A 20558-nucleotide genomic window follows, 5' to 3' on the forward strand; every position below is an offset into this window, starting at 1 on the left:
CCCTGTCTTGAACGTTGCTAGACTATGCCTCCCACTAGTCGGCTGTAGTGAGGATAGAAGCCTTGCATCACGTGTCCCCTCCGGTACATGAGGAGGCAGCCTGTCGCATCTTTTCACCGCAGCAGCTCGAACTCTGTGGCGAGGAGTAACGCGTGGGAGGCTCACGCTGCCCCCGATACTTCCTGTTTCCGCCGCACCGGCGTCACCCAACCGACCTGTAGGAGTCGCTGTCCACAACGTCCAATCCCCACCCACTGGCTTTCCCACCCTCTAACACTGCCAATTGTGTTAGTATGACGGCCGGCCAAGCCGGTAGCCACGCCGAGAGCTGGGCTCGATACCAGCATCTCCTGCGTTAGTAGCAAGCGCCTTGCCCACTGCGCCACTCAGCCGCCACGATTCATATTGTCATAATTTAAAAAAGTAAAGTAATTTAAAAAATGTATTAGCAGTACAGTTAAAAAAAATAGTCATAATTTAGAAATGAGATCGCATAGGTCTACGAATCGAGATCACGATTTTTTTTTATTAATTGTGCAGCCCTACTTCAGATACCTTGATGAAGACGTGCTGGTGGTTAAAGGATCTACAGTGGGCAGTATTTGCTCCTGGTTCTAAGGTAGACGGTATTCAGAGAGTTGCCAGAATGGACGGTAAATGTTACCTGGAAGTACATGAAGTTCATCAACTTGGTGACCTCAGGCTCCAGAACCTCCACTGTCTTCTCATAGATCTCCACTCTGTTGGGCTGCTCGTTGCACTTCACCTGAAGAAGAGAAGGGGCGAAGGCGGGTGAGGAAGAGGAGGCAGGACGGAAACAAAGAAAAGATGAGGTGCTTTTCTTTTCTTTTTTTATTTAACCTTTATTCAACCAGGCAGGACTAATTCTAATTTACAATGATGGCCTGGTGAGAGGACAAAGGGGCACCTGCGAAGGGGAACAGGGAAAGGAGACAAATAGATTAAATTAAATAGAAAAGAGACAGATGATACATACATCACAGAGTGATGAATTGGAATAAAATGTCAAGGTATGTAATACATGAAGCAGAACAGATGAATGAAATACAGTTAAAAGGCTGGGTAACAGTTGCAGGTGTGTGTAAAATAACAATAGTAGTAGTTAAAAGCCAAAGATAGTGAGGGGGATCAATTAGTCCATTTTCAAAGTATTTTGCATCTCATTCCAACCGCTGGGAGCAGCAAAAAATCCAACCAAGATTGTTGTTGTGTGAACGCAGCTCATATTCAGCTGGCTATTATCAGTGTCTCCCACATTTATGGACTCACATTCACACACCAACGGTAGATGCTGCCATTCGTCTGGAACAGTTAGGGGGTTGCTCAAGGACACTTTGACACGCTGCTGGGAGGAGCCAGGAACCTTCAGATTACAAGACGACCACTCTACTTCCTGAGCTACTGTCAAGTTATTTGTGGTGGTGGCAGGCTAGCCTGGAAGCCAGTCTCTCACGTAAAACATTTTCTACTTTTGCGATACAGACCGGCCTTCCTCATATCCGCATTGATATCCAGAAATTGCAATGCAATCGGAGCCAATCAGGGACTGCGTTCTAACTGCTCTTCTGTCCCCCAGTGGAAAGCAGCCCCCGATTGGTTCCCATAGTTGATGATGTGAAATACAGGCTGCCACTGGCAATACAGTAATGGCATCTCCCAAAGCAACAAGCGGTAATGTTAACGTTAGTAGAATAAACACAGCCATACAGTAAGTTCAGTTATAGCATAAATAGATTCAATAACATGCAACAGACTTTCTCAGCGGAAAATCCCATCCTTCTGACTGGATTACTTTTATTAGGCTGATTGGCTGAAGGAGTTTGTCAGTCAAGGCAAGTACTCCCGCCCACTGAAAGGGGTATTGGCGGCTAGAAGTGGCTACCTGACTAGTGGCTACCTGACTAGTGGCTGGCTGAAGTGGCTGCCTGACTAGTGGCTGGCTGAAGTGGCTACCTGACTAGTGGCTGTCTGAAGTGGCTACCTGACTAGTGGCTACCTGACTAGTGGCTGGCTGAAGTGGCTGCCTGACTAGTGGCTACCTGACTAGTGGCTACCTGACTAGTGGCTACCTGACTAGTGGCTGGCTGAAGTGGCTACCTGACTAGTGGCTGGCTGAAGGGACAGAGCTGAGGAGTAGGAGTAAGTGTGGCATCATGCAACACAATAGCCACGTTTGTCATTTTATCAATTTGGGAACTAGTGGTGAGCCTGTCTGATATTGTGGTGGGATGCCACAAATTAATCTATGTATGGGGAAACACTTCACTCTTGGATTCACGAGTTGATGAGAAGACACAGCGTCAGGGAGATGTGATCATTACCTGAGGTATCGCACGCGAACAGCTCCTCCATGTGTAGAGCATGACAGCGTACTCCTGACCCTCCTCCAACATCTCATTCTAAACAAACACAGAGAGAGTTGTCACCGTCAATCAAGTTTAGTGAGTGAGGAGACACACACACACCCCTCCACCCACAACCAAGGTATTTGTGCCAAATGACGTCCCCCAAAGCTCTAATAAACCTTTCCTGAACTATTTTCAACTGTAGAAAGAAAGTCCATGAAATAGTGGAGGAAATAGTGTGTGCAGTTCACTAGAGGTCAGCTCTCCTCTGGGTGACATCATCTCTCTTCTGGGTGATGTCATCCAGCGGAATTTCTCAAGGAAGCAACGTGGCCGAGCTCTCAAGACGCAAGAACACATTTGAACTTAATCACCTGTACATTGTATATTGCCGTTACATTTGCACTCTGGTTGGATGCCAAACTTGTACTGTACCCTGTGCTGTATAATGACAATACATTTGAATCCAATATAATAAATAAAAATCTGCAAAATGCCCCCTGGTGAAAATAAACTCTTTTTAAAAAGTGGGGACTTATTACAGTATTAATATTTATTCCTTATAAAACCCACTAATGTTATCCGCTGTGATCGTCTTCCATTCCATCGCAGGCTGAAGGCAATAGGTCCTGTAACTAAATGGATAAGAGCGTGACACAACCACTGCCAGCATTAGGGGATTCATTCTAAAAATGCTAGAACTGTATGCACTTGTGGTGCTATAAGGCGCTTTGGATAAAAGCATTCACCCAAATGGCATATGCTGTGTTATGCCAAGATGCTTCATAATGTTGCACATGTATCGTGATCCTGAGCCTGTGTGAAGTGGTACCTCTAGTGTAAGTAGGGCCACTCTCAGAAGTGCGACAGGGTAGCGCTCCACTGCTTTCAAACGCGCCCTGGCTGCATACAAAGTGCCGTTTGATTCAGACCCCCGGCCCTAAAAAGCAATTATCCCTCACTAATTGGACACAAAGAAACGCTATTCCTGCGAGTAAATCGCCAAAGCGCCCATTTGTACCCAAACCATTGAGGGAGACATAGTGCTTGGCCTGGATCCTCTGTGCCGTCTGGGAGGACAATGCCCCAGACTCTCTGATTGGACAGTCACGTCTCCTCCATTCATTTTTAACTATGTTTACTCTTTTACTCTAGTTCCTTCTCTCTAACGGGCCTTTGTCTCCGTCCAGATGACTGAGGGTTTTCCCAGGTCGCCCGTGAGGTGAGAACAAGACGAAGTGGTACTTAGGGAGAGAGAGGAAGTAAATAAATGAGGTCATGTCTTCTGAAGGACGAGAGCCCTGTCATCACTCACCATGCTGGAGTGGACCGTGGCCTGCTCGATGTACCTGGCAATGCCAGTGACGAACGCATTGCGGTCCTCGAAGTTGGTGTTGAAGTTGGGCTGTGGAGAGATGAGGGGAGGAGGTGTTACAGGAAGGAAGAGTAATTTCTGTTCTAGAGTTTCCAGAGAAAGGGCGTGTAGAGTCTCTTGACGAACAAACGTTGTTACAGTTACTGCATGCTCCGTGGATCTTTCTCAATACACCAGTCTTGCGACAGAGGCAGAATACAGGCAGAGATGCACAGATACCGATAATGGCCTAGGGCTGGGCGATATGGCCAAAAATGATATCACGATAACGATAACGATAACAATATCATATCACTCGATATCGATAATTATCGATATTGTTATAAGTATAAAAAAAAGTATTATTATTTTTTACAACAGATGTATGTTTATTTTGCAGCAATTCTTTGTTGTTGCCGCCATCTTTAGTGTTACATCCCCTCACACTCCAGTTCTCAGGCTGCAGCTGGTTTGAAAGCCAAAGTAAACCGGCTTTTCTGCTGGCTGTGGCTCCAGGGGAGTTGAACAGTTCTGGCTCTGCTAGTTTATTTTCTATCTTTTAGCGCTTTTTTGGTGGACAAACCACTGCACATGTGCACCGTGACTCGTGACTGGAGACTAGCTCTGCTAGCACACATAGCCTACTGTGTACAGACGGTTTCAAACTGTATTTTAAATTAGAAAGCAAACAAAATAAATGGACAAGAGAAAAATAAATCTCAATTTGGTCAGTATTGTCATTTGGACAAGCAAAGCCATTACTTTAAGTTGCAGGCAAGAAAGACAAGTCTGTCCACTGTCTCTGGTTTTAAAACTGCCCTGTTGCAGGTCCAAAAAGAAAAAAATCAATATAGTTTTTTACGATTCTCTTCTCTCTTCCCCCCCCCCCCCCCCCCATATCGATTAAAATATATCACGATAATTATCGTTATCTCGCCCAGCCCTATTTCGGTATTTGCCCTTTTCGAGCTCAGAGCCAGTCCCAATGATAACGTGAGGCTGGATGAAAAATTTATGGATATCGCTAATAAAAGAAATAACGATTAAATGACAAGATTTCTCATCATTGGCACCCAACGCATGGCGGCCAACGACGAGATATCTCGTTGCTGGCACCCAATGTGTTAAGTATGGGGTCGTGGTATAAAAAAGTTTGAGAACCCCTGGACTAGAGTATAGGCCAATGCCAGGCTAACATACGAGTACTGGGGGGGGATTTCTCCAATACTGAAACCTGATGGCAAGAGTCGTGTGTAGAAATGTCAGAAAGCAACATTTAGTTAGCCTCATACGATAACTGCCTAAGTAATTTTTTGGCCAAATTGAGATTTCTGCCTAACTGTAATCTCCTCACACTGCTGCATCGCCCTGGCTCAGTGCCTATGTCCTCAGCCAATCAGAACGCTTGTTACGTTCAAAAATCCCGGCGATCGCATGACTTAGGCAAGTATAACAACTGCCTTAGTGTATGACTGTGACATGTATGCATGTACGAGGAAAAAATGCCTAAATCACAACATATTTTGTTTAAAAGTCACCTTATTTTGTTACACAATGGTTGTTGTGTTTTTGTATTTTTTGCAAACTTGTTGATACACTTTGTGGAACTTACCGGTATTTTCAAAATATAAATTAAAAACTCGTACACATTTGCTGGAAAATTTGTTTTCTTCTTTTCCAAAAATCTTGAAAAATGACTTAGGCAATTATCGTATGAGGCAAATTATTTCATTTTCTGCATTTCTTGATACAAACAGATGGTAGGCGTCTCTAATGGAGAAAACCGATGCCATCTATAATTTTTGGCAAATGTTCAAATGTAGCTAATTCAATCTTAATCCTATCGTTCTACTGCGAGGAGGACGTACAATTGGACATATGACATATGACTCATCAACGTGTTCCGAGTCATCCTCACTTCCTCCGGGTGACGTCACAGAGAGGAGAGCTGACCTCTAGTGAACCTCAGACACCATTTCCTCAACCATGTCTTCCTACTACAGTTGGAAATAGGAAATAGTGTCTGCAGTTCGCTAGTAATCTGCTCTCCTCTCTGTGACATCACCTGGAGGAATGTCTCTGGGGGTAAAACGAATGGATAGGATCAGTAATCCAGTAATCGGACGATGCTTAGTTTAGGACTACAACGGCTATGGGCAGTGAAAAGGTGGTGCCGGTGCCTAACTAGATCCAGGTGTCGGCACTTGATTTTATTTTATTGATGGATTAAAACACAAGGATCCAAAGGATAACATGCGAAAGAGTAAGACCCTTATTTCCATCATGGTCCCAGGGCTGTTAGGCCACAACAAAAAACGAACATGACAATGACACAAAACACATACATTTAAAGCATTAGAAGACTAACCTATAGCTAAAATTGTATATCACACAATAACTAAAAACAGTTGGAATCCCATTCTTAGTATAGGTGGCTATTCCTTTACTCTGTCCATGAGCCACTTCCTGACGCTTCTCTTGAAGCTGTGGAGGCTCGAGCTCTGCTTGATGGAGATAGGCAGCTTGTTCCAGTCCTGGGCTCCAGAGAAAGCAAGAGAGCACTGGCCTAGTTTGGAACGGAAAGAAGCAGGCTTAAGGTTTGCTATGCTTGTGGGATTCACTGACCGGGGTGAAATAGTTCTGAAGGTTTCTAGGGGACCTTTGGTTTATAATATTGTGCACTAGGTTGAGTCTGAGCTGAGTAACTCTGGCCTCCACAGGAAGCCAGTTTAGCTCCTGGAAGTGACTCCTCCCTATGTGGGTGCGGGGGCCAAGACCCATTACCACCCTTACCAACTTATTTTGGAAAACCTGAAGCTTCTTTTTTATGGTTCCTGTCAGGCCCTCGAACCAAGACAGTGGCTACCATAATCAAAGTGGCAGTGGCACTTGCCTGGTAGATGAGCGAGGAGGGCAGCGGTTCGATGCAGGGCTGCTGGTCGGGCAGGGGCAGCTCCTCCAGCAGGTCCACGTTGGACAGGGCATCCTCCAGAGTCACCGTGGACGCCATGCTGCTGGAAAGAGGAAATAAACGAAAAGAAACATTTTAAAACGGCTCACACACACCATGGATGCCACACGGGCCACGGCTAAGACGTGTTTTTTAAGTTTTCTAAATGGGCCATTGTGGACTGGACACCATAGTGTGCTGATAACACAAAAAGAGACACATTGTTAACCCTTTGTCACGTGGCAGTGAAAGGGTTAACCATTTGGTAGTGTGGTAGTGAAAGGGTTAAAGTGTAATCCAAATGTCATTTTTGTATTTTGTACATTTTAGTGTAGTATGTTGTAGTGTTTGGTCTTTACTGTACCTTATATGTGACAAATAAAACAAAACTTGAACTTGAGATAAGGGGGGGAAAATAACCATTTTTAAAACAGTCATCCAATTAAGTAGCAGGCAGCCACGCGTGGGAGTTATCGCTTTCCTTTTTCAGGATTCACTGTTGTTTTTTACACAATATTCTCCTTCCTTTCTACAGGGTTATTTCCCGTCTGTGGTAAAATTGTTTGGATGCTGTTATTAGAGGATTATTATTACTAGCCAGTGTTGTCCTGCTCAGACCCCCGAGTACAGACCGTGTGTCCTAACGGGTACCGAATCCTGTACTTTTAAGGGTATCGACCGAATCACGTCGGTACTACCAAGTACCGAGTCACGTGAGATCCACCGGTGCCACATTTCGGTACTGTAAAAAGTTCCGCGAAACGAAACCTGTAACTGAGGGGTACAATTCCCTGACTGTATTGTTAGATATGATACTTACTACCACTACCTCTTGTACTTTAGACTCTGGCCACCCAGTACTAGGTATAAATAATTATGATAAACACTCCCACCTGATGAAACGGATCCAACACAAATGTACCAAGTCGAAAGTCTGCGTTTAATAATAATACATAGCAAAAGGTATGTACAACGATCACTTAATTACATTTATGATTTGAAATAGTATGCACTTTTATGGCAAATGAGTATTCGTAGGTAGATCAATATCGAATGTCCAATCTCTGATTGCGCAGGAAGCAAATATACAACCTGGAATATTTAGGGAACAATAGCAATGATACTTGAATGATTATATAGCTGGATACACTAGGGGAAGGTTCCGACTGCTTGTAGGACAGCTGGAGGGGGGGGGGGGGGGTAGAGTCTGGCTGTATCCCGTCTGGCCGAGGGTATCCTGGGAGAGCCCACAGTCGTGCGACCCGGTGCCCAGCGATCCTCGATCCACAGATGAAAGCAGTTGGACTCTCTGTGGCCGGCGTCCTCCGGTCCACGATGGAGAGACGTGAGGCGACCTCGTCGTGTAGAGCGTCTTCTCACCTGTCGTCCTCTCCGGGGGGGGTATTTCCAACACACCGCAGTGTTGGCCTTTATCCATAGAATAATCAAAGTACTCAAAGCATAATCCAAGCCGGGGAAGGCTAGCCGTCGTCGGTAGAATAATCCAATATACAGGTCCACTCGCTCTTTGGCCTGGAGCTCCTCGGGTGCAGCTTCACGTGGGGTCAACCACCCTGGATAAGCGTCCAGCTGATGCCCGAAACGATGGGGGTGCTGATTACTATAGAACTCTTACCGCACGAGGCACTACATATGAATAGACTATTATTAGCTTAATAGAATACGTCCAACTCGACGATATAGTGCCAAATATGACTATTCAAATATTAATATACACGATGTCTCAATGCCGATACTGGGCCGAATTGGCCTTACTGCCCACACGTGGTTCGCGGGGAGGCTTTTGTGTCTGTCACTCTGTTGGAGGGTAAGGAACTGGACTAAAAGAAAGCTCTACTTTAATAGCGCAGTATATATACGCACTATGAACAAATAGTACCATTAGTGGTGCGGTAGACATATTCCTACGCGGAACTAGGACTTGTCCATACATGTTGAGCGGTACGATTGAACCTGGGCTGAGGGGTATGGCGACCTGGCACCAAGGTCTCGCCCAATGGTAGAATGGAGACTATTATGGGATGTTCAGTAGACTAGAAGGGATATTCAATGCATATTGTACAAGGAATATACAAGGGATATCAGGGGATATACAAATACAATTAAATATATATATATAAATAAATATATATATTCGGTTTAATCTGATCCTTCAGAACAAAACCTATGAAGTGTACCGCACATTCACGTCAACATTCACACGCACAATACACACTTATCTAGGATTTTACTTGATTCAACAACAACAAAGCAGTCGGGGCAATGGCAAGCCGAAAACGGTCGCAAGTGTGGTTACACTTTACAAAGCTAGATGCAGACAACGCTCGCTGCACTATTATATATATTAACAAATTGTTCTAAATAAATAATAATGAGGACACATTTTGTACAACTGAGGTAGGTAGATTACATTTTTTTACAGACTAAAGTACAGAAAAAAAAGGTACTGTTGGGTACCGGTATCGAATATCGATTCACAGGTGCCGGTACCGGTTCAAATGTGAACGTTACCCAACCAACCCTACCTTAACGGACTGGAGCAGCAGCAGAGTGAGCTCGCGTTAAGCCATGCTGCATTCACCACATTGAATACAGATAAGTGTAAGACAGTGATCTGGTCCGCCCCGCTAAGCTACTGAACAAAGCAGGCTAAATGTTCCTTTAATAATTCAGGCACCAATTAGGCATCGGAAACATAATATGGGCTGCACTGGAACTACTCGTGAACTAATCATAACTAGATTTTTCTCCTGCTATCTGTGATAAGAGCTAGATTTAAGCCTGAATCTTTATTTATTTTTTAAATAAAGTACACCACAACACACATGAAGTAATATACTGTACCTAAACATTTCTACGTGCTCTGGCTTAGTGGCTTGATTTTTTATTTCTGGACAGGGTAACACAATTCAACCGGCCTCATGTTAGTAGTATAGTAGTAATACAGAAATGACAGGATACAAAATGTATTGCTGTTGAATTAGGGCTTTAGAGACCAACTTTCCACACGGCAGCTGTTAGTGAAGCTGTTTTATTATGTATAAGATAAAGAGCCAGAGAAAGGTTCCACAGTGCACACATGCTTGTCGCTATTCTGAGATTATGATAAAAAAAATATTAAAAAAAACAGCAATACAATTAGGGAAAATTTGGAAGTTGAACTAAACAGCCCACACTGAGCCACTCTGCAGCAGTTGGTGTGGCATGCAGCGGTTCTTTCTATCACTACTGCTGATAGGGGAACTTCATTGACATTGAACAATCAAAAAACATGTTGCAATCAGAATGGACAGTGACTCAAAACAATCCGTGCATACTGTAATGGGGGACACAAAGGGACCGTGATTGGCAGCGTGAACAGACCCGGGGTTCACCAGGGGACAATGATCTGCTCTATAGCAGGGCTGCCACCCCTAGCCCCCCCCCCCCCTCCTAGTCAATTACTCAATTCGTCGCATGGTTTAGTCTTAGTTGCCCCCAACACTTTGTTAGACAATTAGGGCTAGTTGACTAAAAAACACACTTCTTCAATCAATATCTGAAATGAAGAAAAAAAACATGCACTCTGCTACTAAGCACCTCTACCTACCTTGCCTAAACTACTGCGGCTAATATGTACAGTATAGTATATACTACTATGAACTCAAGACTGTAGCACTCAAGTTCTACACTGGTTGACAAACAATCTTACTGTGTAAGGTCATAGGTAAGAACTTAAAGAGGACCTTGTGCATCAGTCTTCATCATGGAGGTGGAAACTATTTTACACAGTGTAAAATTAACTAGTAATCCATTCAAAAAGGTAAATGACCGTTGAGGTACATGAAAGGAAAAGCAGAAGATCTATTAGGTTATGTTCATAGAGTAAATATCTAGCCTGTTGTATCAGGAAGCAAGAAGTCACTGAAGGCATGGGGTTAAGCACCCAGAGAAACACACACACACACACACAAGGGATGCATGCACCTACCACTTTCTCCATTGGAGAAAAATATGTGCTTTTGCACTAGCATGTGCCAAAAAAAATGCAGATTTCCACAAGGCACTCGGTTTTGGATTCTTGCATCAGAGTTCTCAAATATACTATGATGCCATGTTTTAGCCTGGTATTATTGGCCCAATATCTGATACCGTAACCAGTCACTGCATCAGTGCTTCCATAACGCACACCGACACACACACAGTAAGAGTCGAGCACAGAGTCAAAAGAACACTGGCTTGACTTCACATCTTTTAATAGACTTTATTAGAGTCTACAGTCTCCTTAAAAACAGAAACAGATTGGTGAAGCTCTTTTGTTGCCATCATGCTAATACTCGCATGCAGTAAAGGGGAGAAAAGAGATTTGTCAACCACATGCAGGCAGCCTATACATCAAGTTAAGCAATACCAAAACAGAACTTTCCAAAAATATCGTGTGCTGCATTATGGACAGGCCTACACGATACGCACTCTCCATCCAACATAAAAAAAAGGATAATTAAGTAGGCTAATCTAAAAAGGTAACCAATTAGCCTACTTTCAAAAGGAAATCTGTGAATCAGATCGAATTGTATTTCTGGAGTTATCCACTCACAGCTGAGTGCACTACAGCGATGCAAGCGATAGGAAGGGGCTACGGCTCTTTCGTTTTGCATAGGCTCTACTGTGGTAGGAGTTGTTGTGAAATCCAGTTCATAAAAAGCAAGAAGAAAGGCTGCCTAACCACAGTCGAGTAGGAAACCGTCGAATCGGGCCACGATTCTGTACTCCTGCTGTAAAACAGAAGTATGAATGATGTAGACATGACAAGAGAGACATCATGTGACACCGGGTCAAACCAGAGAGGGGGAAGAGAAAAAACTTGTTAACTAGGGCTGGGAGGCATGTACGTTAAGGTCATGACCGTCATCATGAATCCATACAGAAGGCATGGATATTATACTATACCGTTGTCAACAATATAATATACATGTTTTAAAATTAAAGTTATACATAAGTCAAATAAAAAAAAATTCCCTGCAGCAGTATTAAAATATAACCTTTTGAATGAAAAGGCTAAATTAAAATTGCTTCCCAAAATGTTTTTAATATACGGTATATATATCAAATCTATTCGAAAGCACACAGTAATTTGCACTGGAAAAAACAAATACTGTCAAATATTGTTACACTGTCAAAAAAACAAACGTGAAATTGTCTCGAAGCTTGTTAAATCAGATAAATATTGTGATATCATATTTTGAACACAGCGCCCAGCCCTACTGTTTACATTTCAACTGACATCCAACCAAATAAGTATAGCCTACAGTAGTAAGCAATGATTAACAATCTCTGTTACACCTGGGAATTCACTATGAGATTTAGCTACACAGACACTTCAAATGTGATGTTGAAAGAAACATCTAATTGAAGTTGGGATATTTGGGCCTGCTGCAGGAATATATGGCTTAACAAAAAGTAATGCACAGTACCACACCAAATTCAACTTGCGTCTCCTTTTTAGCCTATACTGTACTGTACAGAAAATAAGGAACCCCTGTGATTTTTGCTTTAGTACACGATTCCTCTTAAAAAGGTCTGCAAGGCCTACAGCAGTCTCCTCGTTTTTGAGAGAAAATTAAAGAGGAAAGATGCCCATCAGAATAAGCAACCTGCTGGCTTGTTGGCCGTTTGATCTGCTGACAGTATAAGCCATGTGCCTCTGGCCTCTGTAATTAAACCATAAGGAGATTAAACGAGACTGAAATAGGTAACCAAGGCTCTCTGGGGATGGAGGGCAAAATATACACAGAACGACAACGCAGCCGGCTGCGTAGAACTGGAAGGGGAGGGTTCCGTTTTTCTGCATGGTGTGTGTCTGGCCTCCTCTGCAGACTTACAAGATTGTTAACAAAAATGGTATTAGGCAAGTCACATGAAGGCACTCGCATAGCCTTTTAACGTTACTATTTACATTGGCTCAACATCACTACTAGGACACATAGTTAGATATTACTAGGTACGGTATGTGTGTACCCTTCTCTGACACCTTGAATTAACTAGGCAGGTGGGTTGATTCACAAAGATGACAGGACTGAACCCTTTAGAGGAAGAACCATACCGGTAGAACAAAGTCAACTTTGACATTTTCTGGACAACCCATGTAGGCCTTGTTGTAGTCAATACAAATTGCTTGGAATGGGAATGTTATAGGCAGTGTATTGAGAGGGGAGTGGACCCTATTATTACATTGCTGAACGGTATGCTGGGTACAGCTCCCTAGCTAGCCAGGTAACATAACAGTCTGTTAACAGCTGGGAGAACAGAAAAGAAAGATTAAGAAAGAGAAACTGAACTGGAGATGTTACATGGTAGCAAGGTTTTGTATGTTTGCCAAACAGATTTCAAGCATCAGTGATGTAATGTTCAGAATGAATGCTCTTGATCCCGGAAATACGCTAGTTTGGTCATTGGTGTTAGCTGTTAGCAATGACAGCAGCCAGCGAGCTCGCTTGTTGGATTATCTCACATTCGCTATTAACACATTGAGTGCCACGCCCCTTCCGGGAAGTGACCTGGCCTTGCCGTCCATTAACCCCATGTAAACGTAGTTGTACTTTGTAGAGCTAAACCTATATTTTATAGTATAGCTATGGGTCTAATAACGCCGTCGAGTCTCATTGAGCTGCTTCTGGTCAACGTGCAAAAAACAGATTCTTTTTTCATCCGTACATTTCCGTTTTATACCGTTTTGAATATGAACATAGTCCGGCCGCTTCTGAGCAATTCCAGGGAAAATACACGAAAAAAGCGTTTGTGTAATTCAATAAACGCGTTGTCATTTTTCGCCTGATTATCGGATCTTCCTGAAATCAATGCTAGATCATCACTATTATCCTTTGTCGTGTACGCATGCAATGTGATTTAGATTAGACCGTCTGCCAGCTCAGACACACTCAAAAGTCAGAACAGTATGCACAAGGTGCCCCGCTGAATTATGAATGGCAATAGATAATAAAAGAAATACTGTGACAGAAACGTAGATCTACATTTCCGGCACTCAACGATCGGGCGACAGAAACGTAGGACTACGTGAACGGCAATCAAAGTGTTAAGTAAAAACAAAAAATGAACGTGGAAGCTCAGACATTTCAAGCATCAACGAATTAATGCTTTTGTTCCTGGAAATAACGTTAACCTGCTGCGACTCGCAAATATCTAGCTGTTAGCAATGACCACAGCCAGCTACCTTGCTTGATTATCTCACGTTCGTTACTTACTTTCGTTTAAAGTAAAAACGAAATCATATGTTGGGGGGTGGGGAGATTTTCGATTAGTATTTGAATAGTTCCCAGTGACTATCGAATAGCAATTTTGTGAGTTTTGCCCATCTCCAATATCTTAACGTGGACACATGTACTGTGAATAATCTCACAAGTCTACTGTGACTTTAACTCTTTAATTGCCAGACCCGAGATATCTCGGGTTAACTTGCCATGCGTTGGACGCCAGAACCCGAGATATCTCGGGTTTCGGTCGTTTTCTTTTATTCGCTATTTTCATTCATTATTCATCCATTGACCTCGGTGTTGCCATATGAAAGGATTTTGAGATCGCCAAAGTGCAATACGGGCCGCATCCTGCCAGATGGCAGTGTCGCCCACCCTTTGAAACCTTATATCCAACTCTGTGTTACACTCAAAATGTCACCGGGCGCTATATTTAGTCGGAGCCGAGTAAGTCGCTTCATCCGAGCACTTCGAGACGCATCTGGCACACTCAATCCATAAGTTGTGCCAAATTATGTCCGGGACCAGATGGAATTTCCAATACTGGAAATCGCGATCAGACAATTGGAATATTCTTTTTGGAATACCACCGACCACAGGTAAGGACTATCTGACATCAATTTCAGCTTGATCCAACAATGTTTTGATACCGATCCAGCTCAATACGAATGCCGTTACTGGCAATCAAAACATCAGAAACGACCCCCCCCCCCCTTTCATGCATTCATGATGAAACATAATACCTATTATATATATTTGATTTGGAAATAGTAGCGTGTCCACTGTCCAGGCAAGAAACGCCAACGCTTATAGTAGAATTCACGTTGCGCCCCATTACTCGCTTCCCAGGAATTATCCCGGATCACTCTGAAATTATACTTATATTCACCACGGGATAACATGTGAACGTATGCATGACATTTTTTTCTCTTTTTTGCATCTTGGACAGAAGAAAGTCAGTGTCAAATGACCATAGTATTGTCCCCATAGCTATAATATAGAATATAGATATAGCTCTACAAACAAGGTGACGCACTCCTATCTTTAAAGCGTGGAATAGCTACAACGGGACCCGGCTAATGGCTGGCGCTGAATGAGTTAAGTGGTGGTGATTTTCACTCTGGATTGGTGGATCTGTCCGGCCTTGGAAAGGGGAAAAGTAGATCTCAAACCCAAAAAGGTTGCCCACCCCTGGTCTACATGGTCCTCATTGCCAGACTGTGTTGAGGACTGTGAATATTCAAACACTAAACGTGCATTTTACAAATGAATTCCCTTTGAGCTTCTCTGATTGGTTAGAAGAGGGAGCCTTGCTGTGAAACTTTAGAATGGAATATCTCTCCTCTGCTGCTACACTGGTCAATGAAACGCGCTCTCAGTAGATACGTTAAAGCTGCAATAATCATTTTCTGACCACTAGAGGACAGCAGGGAGCCATATAAACACAGCTTTATCCCTACATTAAAGCTTCTCGTTTTACCAAAGTGACAATTCTAAATATGAACATAACACTGCCTTGATGGCACAATCTTGTTTTAACGAAGATAAAACTGCAAAGTTTGCTTCCAAAAATTATTGTTTTGTGCATGGATGGATTACTAGATTTCAACTACAATACAGGCAACTTTCTCTTGGGAATTTCCTGGTTGATGAACCTACTCAAAAATATAGTACAGTGACAGCATAATATTCATGTAATTAGAGATTCGCTCGCTGGAGGGGAAAAAACGTTTAAATGCATAGGCTTATAAAATAGGCGGAGCTAAAGCACAGGCCGGGTTTTGTCAACAAAGAAAATAAATGATGGAATAACAAGACTGGCCACTGCTAGTGCAGGGTTGATTGAGCAGGACACCAAGACTCAACGAGACCCTCCGATAGCAGGTGGTCATAAGTTATAACAAGTTTTGAAAATGTGCCAACGGAGCTAAATTCTCTGTGATCGTACACAAAAGAAAATCAGCGATCTTACTCATTGTAGCTTTAACTACAAATGTACCAACATGACACTCCCAAGTTACCATCCTTGGATAATTAGGTTTAAACACATTCATTTGTTCATTCATGTTAAGAATCGACTTCGGCTATATGGTTCTTCATCCAAAGGATTCGTTAAACTACATTTTGGCTCAACGGTTGTTGAGCTCCTTTTTTCGATAAAAAAGTAAATGAGGGTGTCAGTGGTGCAGTGTGGGGGGGCAACAGAAACCACTATGCCTTCACACGCCTGTCAGTGTAGCCGAAGTCTGCTGTAACACAAAAATAAATACCACACCAAACAAAGCCTGCTTCACCAGTGTTTCTGTATGCAGGCTGTGTGAAAGGCATGATATACTGCTTGAAAGGTGTGACATTAACAACACAGCTCTTTGCAGGATATCAGTTTGCAAGGTGTGAAAAAAGATTTTGCTTATATAAAAAGTGAGCCTAGCATAATTATGCAAGTTGTGGGGGGCAGCGGGGGCTACACTGAAATCCTTTCTGACCATTCTATACATAGCAGACACTTCACTATCCGTGTTCAGCAGTCCAGACACCATCCCCCTATACAACAGGTTTCACTTCTCCTAAAACCTCAAGTGGGTTTTCTTGGTTGAATAACACAATTTGGCTGCCAAGTCTTGCAAGCCGTTCTGGTATTGCTGAAAAGAAATCCACTCCTTCAGGTGGATTTAGCCTGTATTACTTCCACATTTAGAAAATCAGCGGGAGAAAGTACGCTAAAATGGAACCCTGTGTTTTCACATAGCGTTGTGGCAACAGGGTAATGCATTTTTTATTTTATTCAAAACCTCAGAAGCTGCACATGGAATGCCACCCACAAGCAAACCACAAGTTGCACACAGTGCCCACAACCACAACCAGTGTGAATGACTGAAAACTTTATTTAACAGATTGCAGAATGGGTACAATACAGTACGGCTCAATACACACAATTGTTAAGGGGATGCAGACCAGAGAAAAACGTTTGTCTTGTTTACATCAGGGTCCCCCATTTTCAATTCATATCGAAAATCGAAATTGTTGCACAGGGCTGAAGCATAATACCATAAAATCCCCTGATGGAAGTGATAAGATAAGATATTCCTTTATTGATCCCCTTTATTGAACAACTCTAAGAGTTGTTCAAAACGTAAGAGATGAGGTCTGAGCAACATTGTTTATTCAGCTTAATTTGAATTTGTCAACAAGCCCAGTGACCTCGTCATCCATATGGGGGTGATGGAGGGCAGACTAAAGCTAGGTCTAAGCTAAGGAGTCAGGACCACAGGGTTGAGTCACTGCTTGGAGACATCGACGACTCAATAGGACTGACAGTTGACACTAGATAGATGTCGGGCCTGGTTAAATTTCAATTCATGTGCAAAGCTCTTTCCTTTCCTTGATATCTGAATTAAGGAATACATTTTGGTGGAATATAAACGATAAACTGTATCAATGTGCACATGAAATCAACCGCTTATACCTACTTCAGGAGCACCCCCCTCACTCTGAACCTCATAAAGCATACGCCAATGTTTTATAAACATGACAATTTGACACATTTGACAAAAAGCAGCACAACAGTTGATCTGGAATCAAAGTTTTGTAACTAGCTAGTATTTCCGCAATGGGCGGAGCCTAAATTAATATTTGGGATACATTGCGGTTAAACTCCAGAGTTTTCCCCACTTTATATGACTTGGGGAAAAGTACAGTATAGTGCGCGTTTCCTTCAGGTCGTGGACTCTTATTTAGGATTAGCCACTTAACCTGAACACAGCATGAGACATGAGCGGCGACGGACATGAATTCCTGAGCGACTGCCCAACCCCACTACCCTGGAGATCCTTGCTATCTACGCTGCTGTGAGATTATTCACACATCGGGCCTGCGAGCCATTCAAATAATAGCCCGTGGTTGTAGCGAGTTGGAATTTCAAACTATAGGCAAACATTTTGACCTCCAAACGAAAAGCCGTTTACCGATACGGATAATTCACCATTAATACGTTAGGCTGTCTGGGTTTTGTTCAAAACAAAACAGTGTTACAAAGGAAAACACCCAAAGATACACATCACACACAACTTTTCCTACTAAGGTAGAAGAGGACAGTTTGAAGCCAACTTCGTGAGTAATCTACTTACCAGGAGTTGTTTTCCAGGGAAAGTGTTATCTTTTATAGAACTAAAGAGCCATTAATGTATAATACTCGGAATCGGTATCCCCCCGGCAACAAATTGGGAACGGTCTTTTCTCTGTCCAAACTTTTTTTTTGTCGCGCAGAGGAATCTTCCCTTTGCTCGATGTTATCATGGGTCGGGCACGCCAACAGCCAGGCAGAGGAACATTAGTACTAGAGGAGGGAGTTCCTGTCCCACTGAATCAGGGAAATTCAACAGGAAACTACTCCAACTACTCGAGTAGGGTCTATTGGAGTACTCTAGTACTCCGAGCTGCGGCGCAAATCCCCTCCACTAGGGACCAAAGGGATATACCACCGCAACACTTCCGGTATTTTGAGCTCATGGGAGTGGGTGGGCGGCGTGGGGGGTAAGGCAGTGCGTGGATGATTGATTAGAGCCTTGACGAAATTGGTTGTAGTAGCTACGTAGCTAAAACCACTTAAAGTTTACACCAAGGCTCTAATGTGGCATTAAAGTATCTTGTAATCAACAGTCATTCATTTAATCCCCGCCCGTTCTCTCCCCCCCCCCCCCCACGAGCACCATGTAACGCGGAAGTGCTTGTGGGTCCGTGTACGTTTTGATGTGTTATTGTTTTTCCGTAGCCGCATTTTGCGGAGACGCTCTCTGATTGGCCACTGACTGACGCTCTCTGATTGGCCACTGACATGTGCGCCCAATCGCGTGACGAGCTGTGTCTTTGCCCCTTTCCGCGTCGAACAGCAGCAAACTACCTAACGCCTAGTTTATCACTGGTTAAGCTTAGGCGACTCTTTCGAAGTTGGTTAAGGTCAGAGTTTGGAATCAGGGCTGGCCTTCTATCGCCCTGCTCTAAGACAACTTCGAAAGAGTGCCTAAGCTTAGGTGTAGAAACAGGCGTCACACGACTGGGCGCACCAGAAACGTCAGTGGCCAATCAGAGAGCGTCTCCGCAAAATGCGGCTACGGAAGAAAATAACGCCGTTTTGATAGTTCGTTTTTCGTTTCAAACGGAAATACAAGAAAACGAAGAAAAAAACGGAAATACCAGAGCCCTTTAATTGCTCTGGGAAATACGAGGTGTTTTCCTATTTCCGTTTGAAACCAAAATCGAAAAAAACTGGGAAATACGGAGCTGTTTTTCGTATTTTGGTGTCAGAATCAAATGGAAAAAAGGAGTAAATAATCGTCCGATTTTGGTTTTTGACCATTCCTTATTTTGTTATTCCTTTTTTATGTGAAGAATGAAAAACGGAACCACGTGACAACTACATTTTTCAAAGTAAAAGCCAAGCAGGGATAACGTTATGAATAAATACATAAATAAATGCATATATAAGCCTACATAGATATTTTTTGTTTTGTACATTTCATTTAGACATGATCTTTTATGTGAAGTAATAGCCTAATAATGGAAATAGCCTGTGTGGTGCGTCCCAAATAGTGTTGTCTAAACGCATGTTACCCAACAGATATCCTAGCCCCTTTCGATCGTGACTGTGATGCAAGCCCTGCATCACAGTCACGAAAGGGGCTACAGATATCCTAGTTCAGTGGTCGGCAATAGGTCTATCTGCCCGTCAGATTGTTTTGAGAATATGATTTGTGATGAAGACTCGCTTTATTGTATCGGAATCGGTAGACTTAGGTAAAGTTAGAAAGATATTCACAGATTCGAATTTCCGCTGTCAATAATTCCTAAGCGAAATGTTTTTAACACAAAGGACACCTCTTTCCTACCGTAGTAGTAAGGTAGACAATGAGCTACTACAACCTTATTTTCACCAAAACACGCCTCCAGAGTTGGTCTAACGAGTATGGTATATCTGTACATTGGTATACTCTCACTGCCTCTCTCTCACTCTCTCTCTCTCCCTGTCTATCTCGCTCTCTCTCTCGCTCTCTCTCTCGCATGTGTGTGTCGGTGGCGGTGCCTGTTCATTTGCGTGCGTTTGACTCCATCCAAATCTGTGTGTGCTGTAGCTGTACTGTAGTATGCCTGATATTCTATATTCTATAATCATATTTCAAATTGAATGTGCCCGGATAGCAGAATTCAGTACTGTATCAACAAAACCTTCTGTTTAATCATCTTCCATCTATTAATTTGCTTAGATTTTTCAGGTCTGGTCAATTTGAGCATGGTGTTATTCACAGTCAAAGTTAAAAAAAAAATTTTAATTGATATTCTCATTTGGTTCATTACAATTTACTCAAACCTAGTAGTAACAGACAGTATTTCTGACACTGAGAATACATTCCCTGAGATCCATAGATGTCCCTAGAATCAGATACCAAGAACATGCAAATGGACCATTTAAAAAAAAAAGTCTGTAAATGTGTATTCTACGTTTTTTTTCTTTTTGTAATTAATTTTGAGTTTTCATAACGCAATAATTTGCTGTGTAATTAATTAATCTAATTAACGTGATAAACTGACAGCCCTAATATTTATTCTTACCGTATATATAT

The 20558-nt window shown here is 42.7% G+C and overlaps 1 protein-coding gene across 2 annotated transcripts in view; it reads right to left on the minus strand.

The window, feature by feature from the left end:
* The window catches only part of cyfip1 (cytoplasmic FMR1 interacting protein 1), a 104614-nt gene extending 86228 nt beyond the window's left edge, over positions 1-18386 (minus strand). The window contains exons 1-5 of one of the 2 annotated variants that reach the window (XM_084308022.1): positions 18069-18386; positions 6614-6731; positions 3682-3771; positions 2343-2420; positions 665-766 (exon numbers count right to left, since the gene is read on the minus strand). In XM_084308022.1, coding sequence (XP_084164148.1) covers positions 665-766; positions 2343-2420; positions 3682-3771; positions 6614-6730 — 387 coding nt within the window. In that variant the 5' untranslated portion in view covers position 6731; positions 18069-18386. Of the gene's footprint in view, positions 1-664; positions 767-2342; positions 2421-3681; positions 3772-6613; positions 6735-18068 lie in introns of both variants that reach the window. The other variant, XM_084308021.1, reaches the window with a different exon arrangement.
* Positions 18387-20558: the final 2172 nt, after the last annotated feature.

The sequence above is a fragment of the Notolepis coatsorum genome (genome assembly GCF_963971535.1).
Source record: "Notolepis coatsorum genome assembly, chromosome: 2".
Lineage (NCBI taxonomy): Eukaryota > Metazoa > Chordata > Actinopteri > Aulopiformes > Paralepididae > Notolepis > Notolepis coatsorum.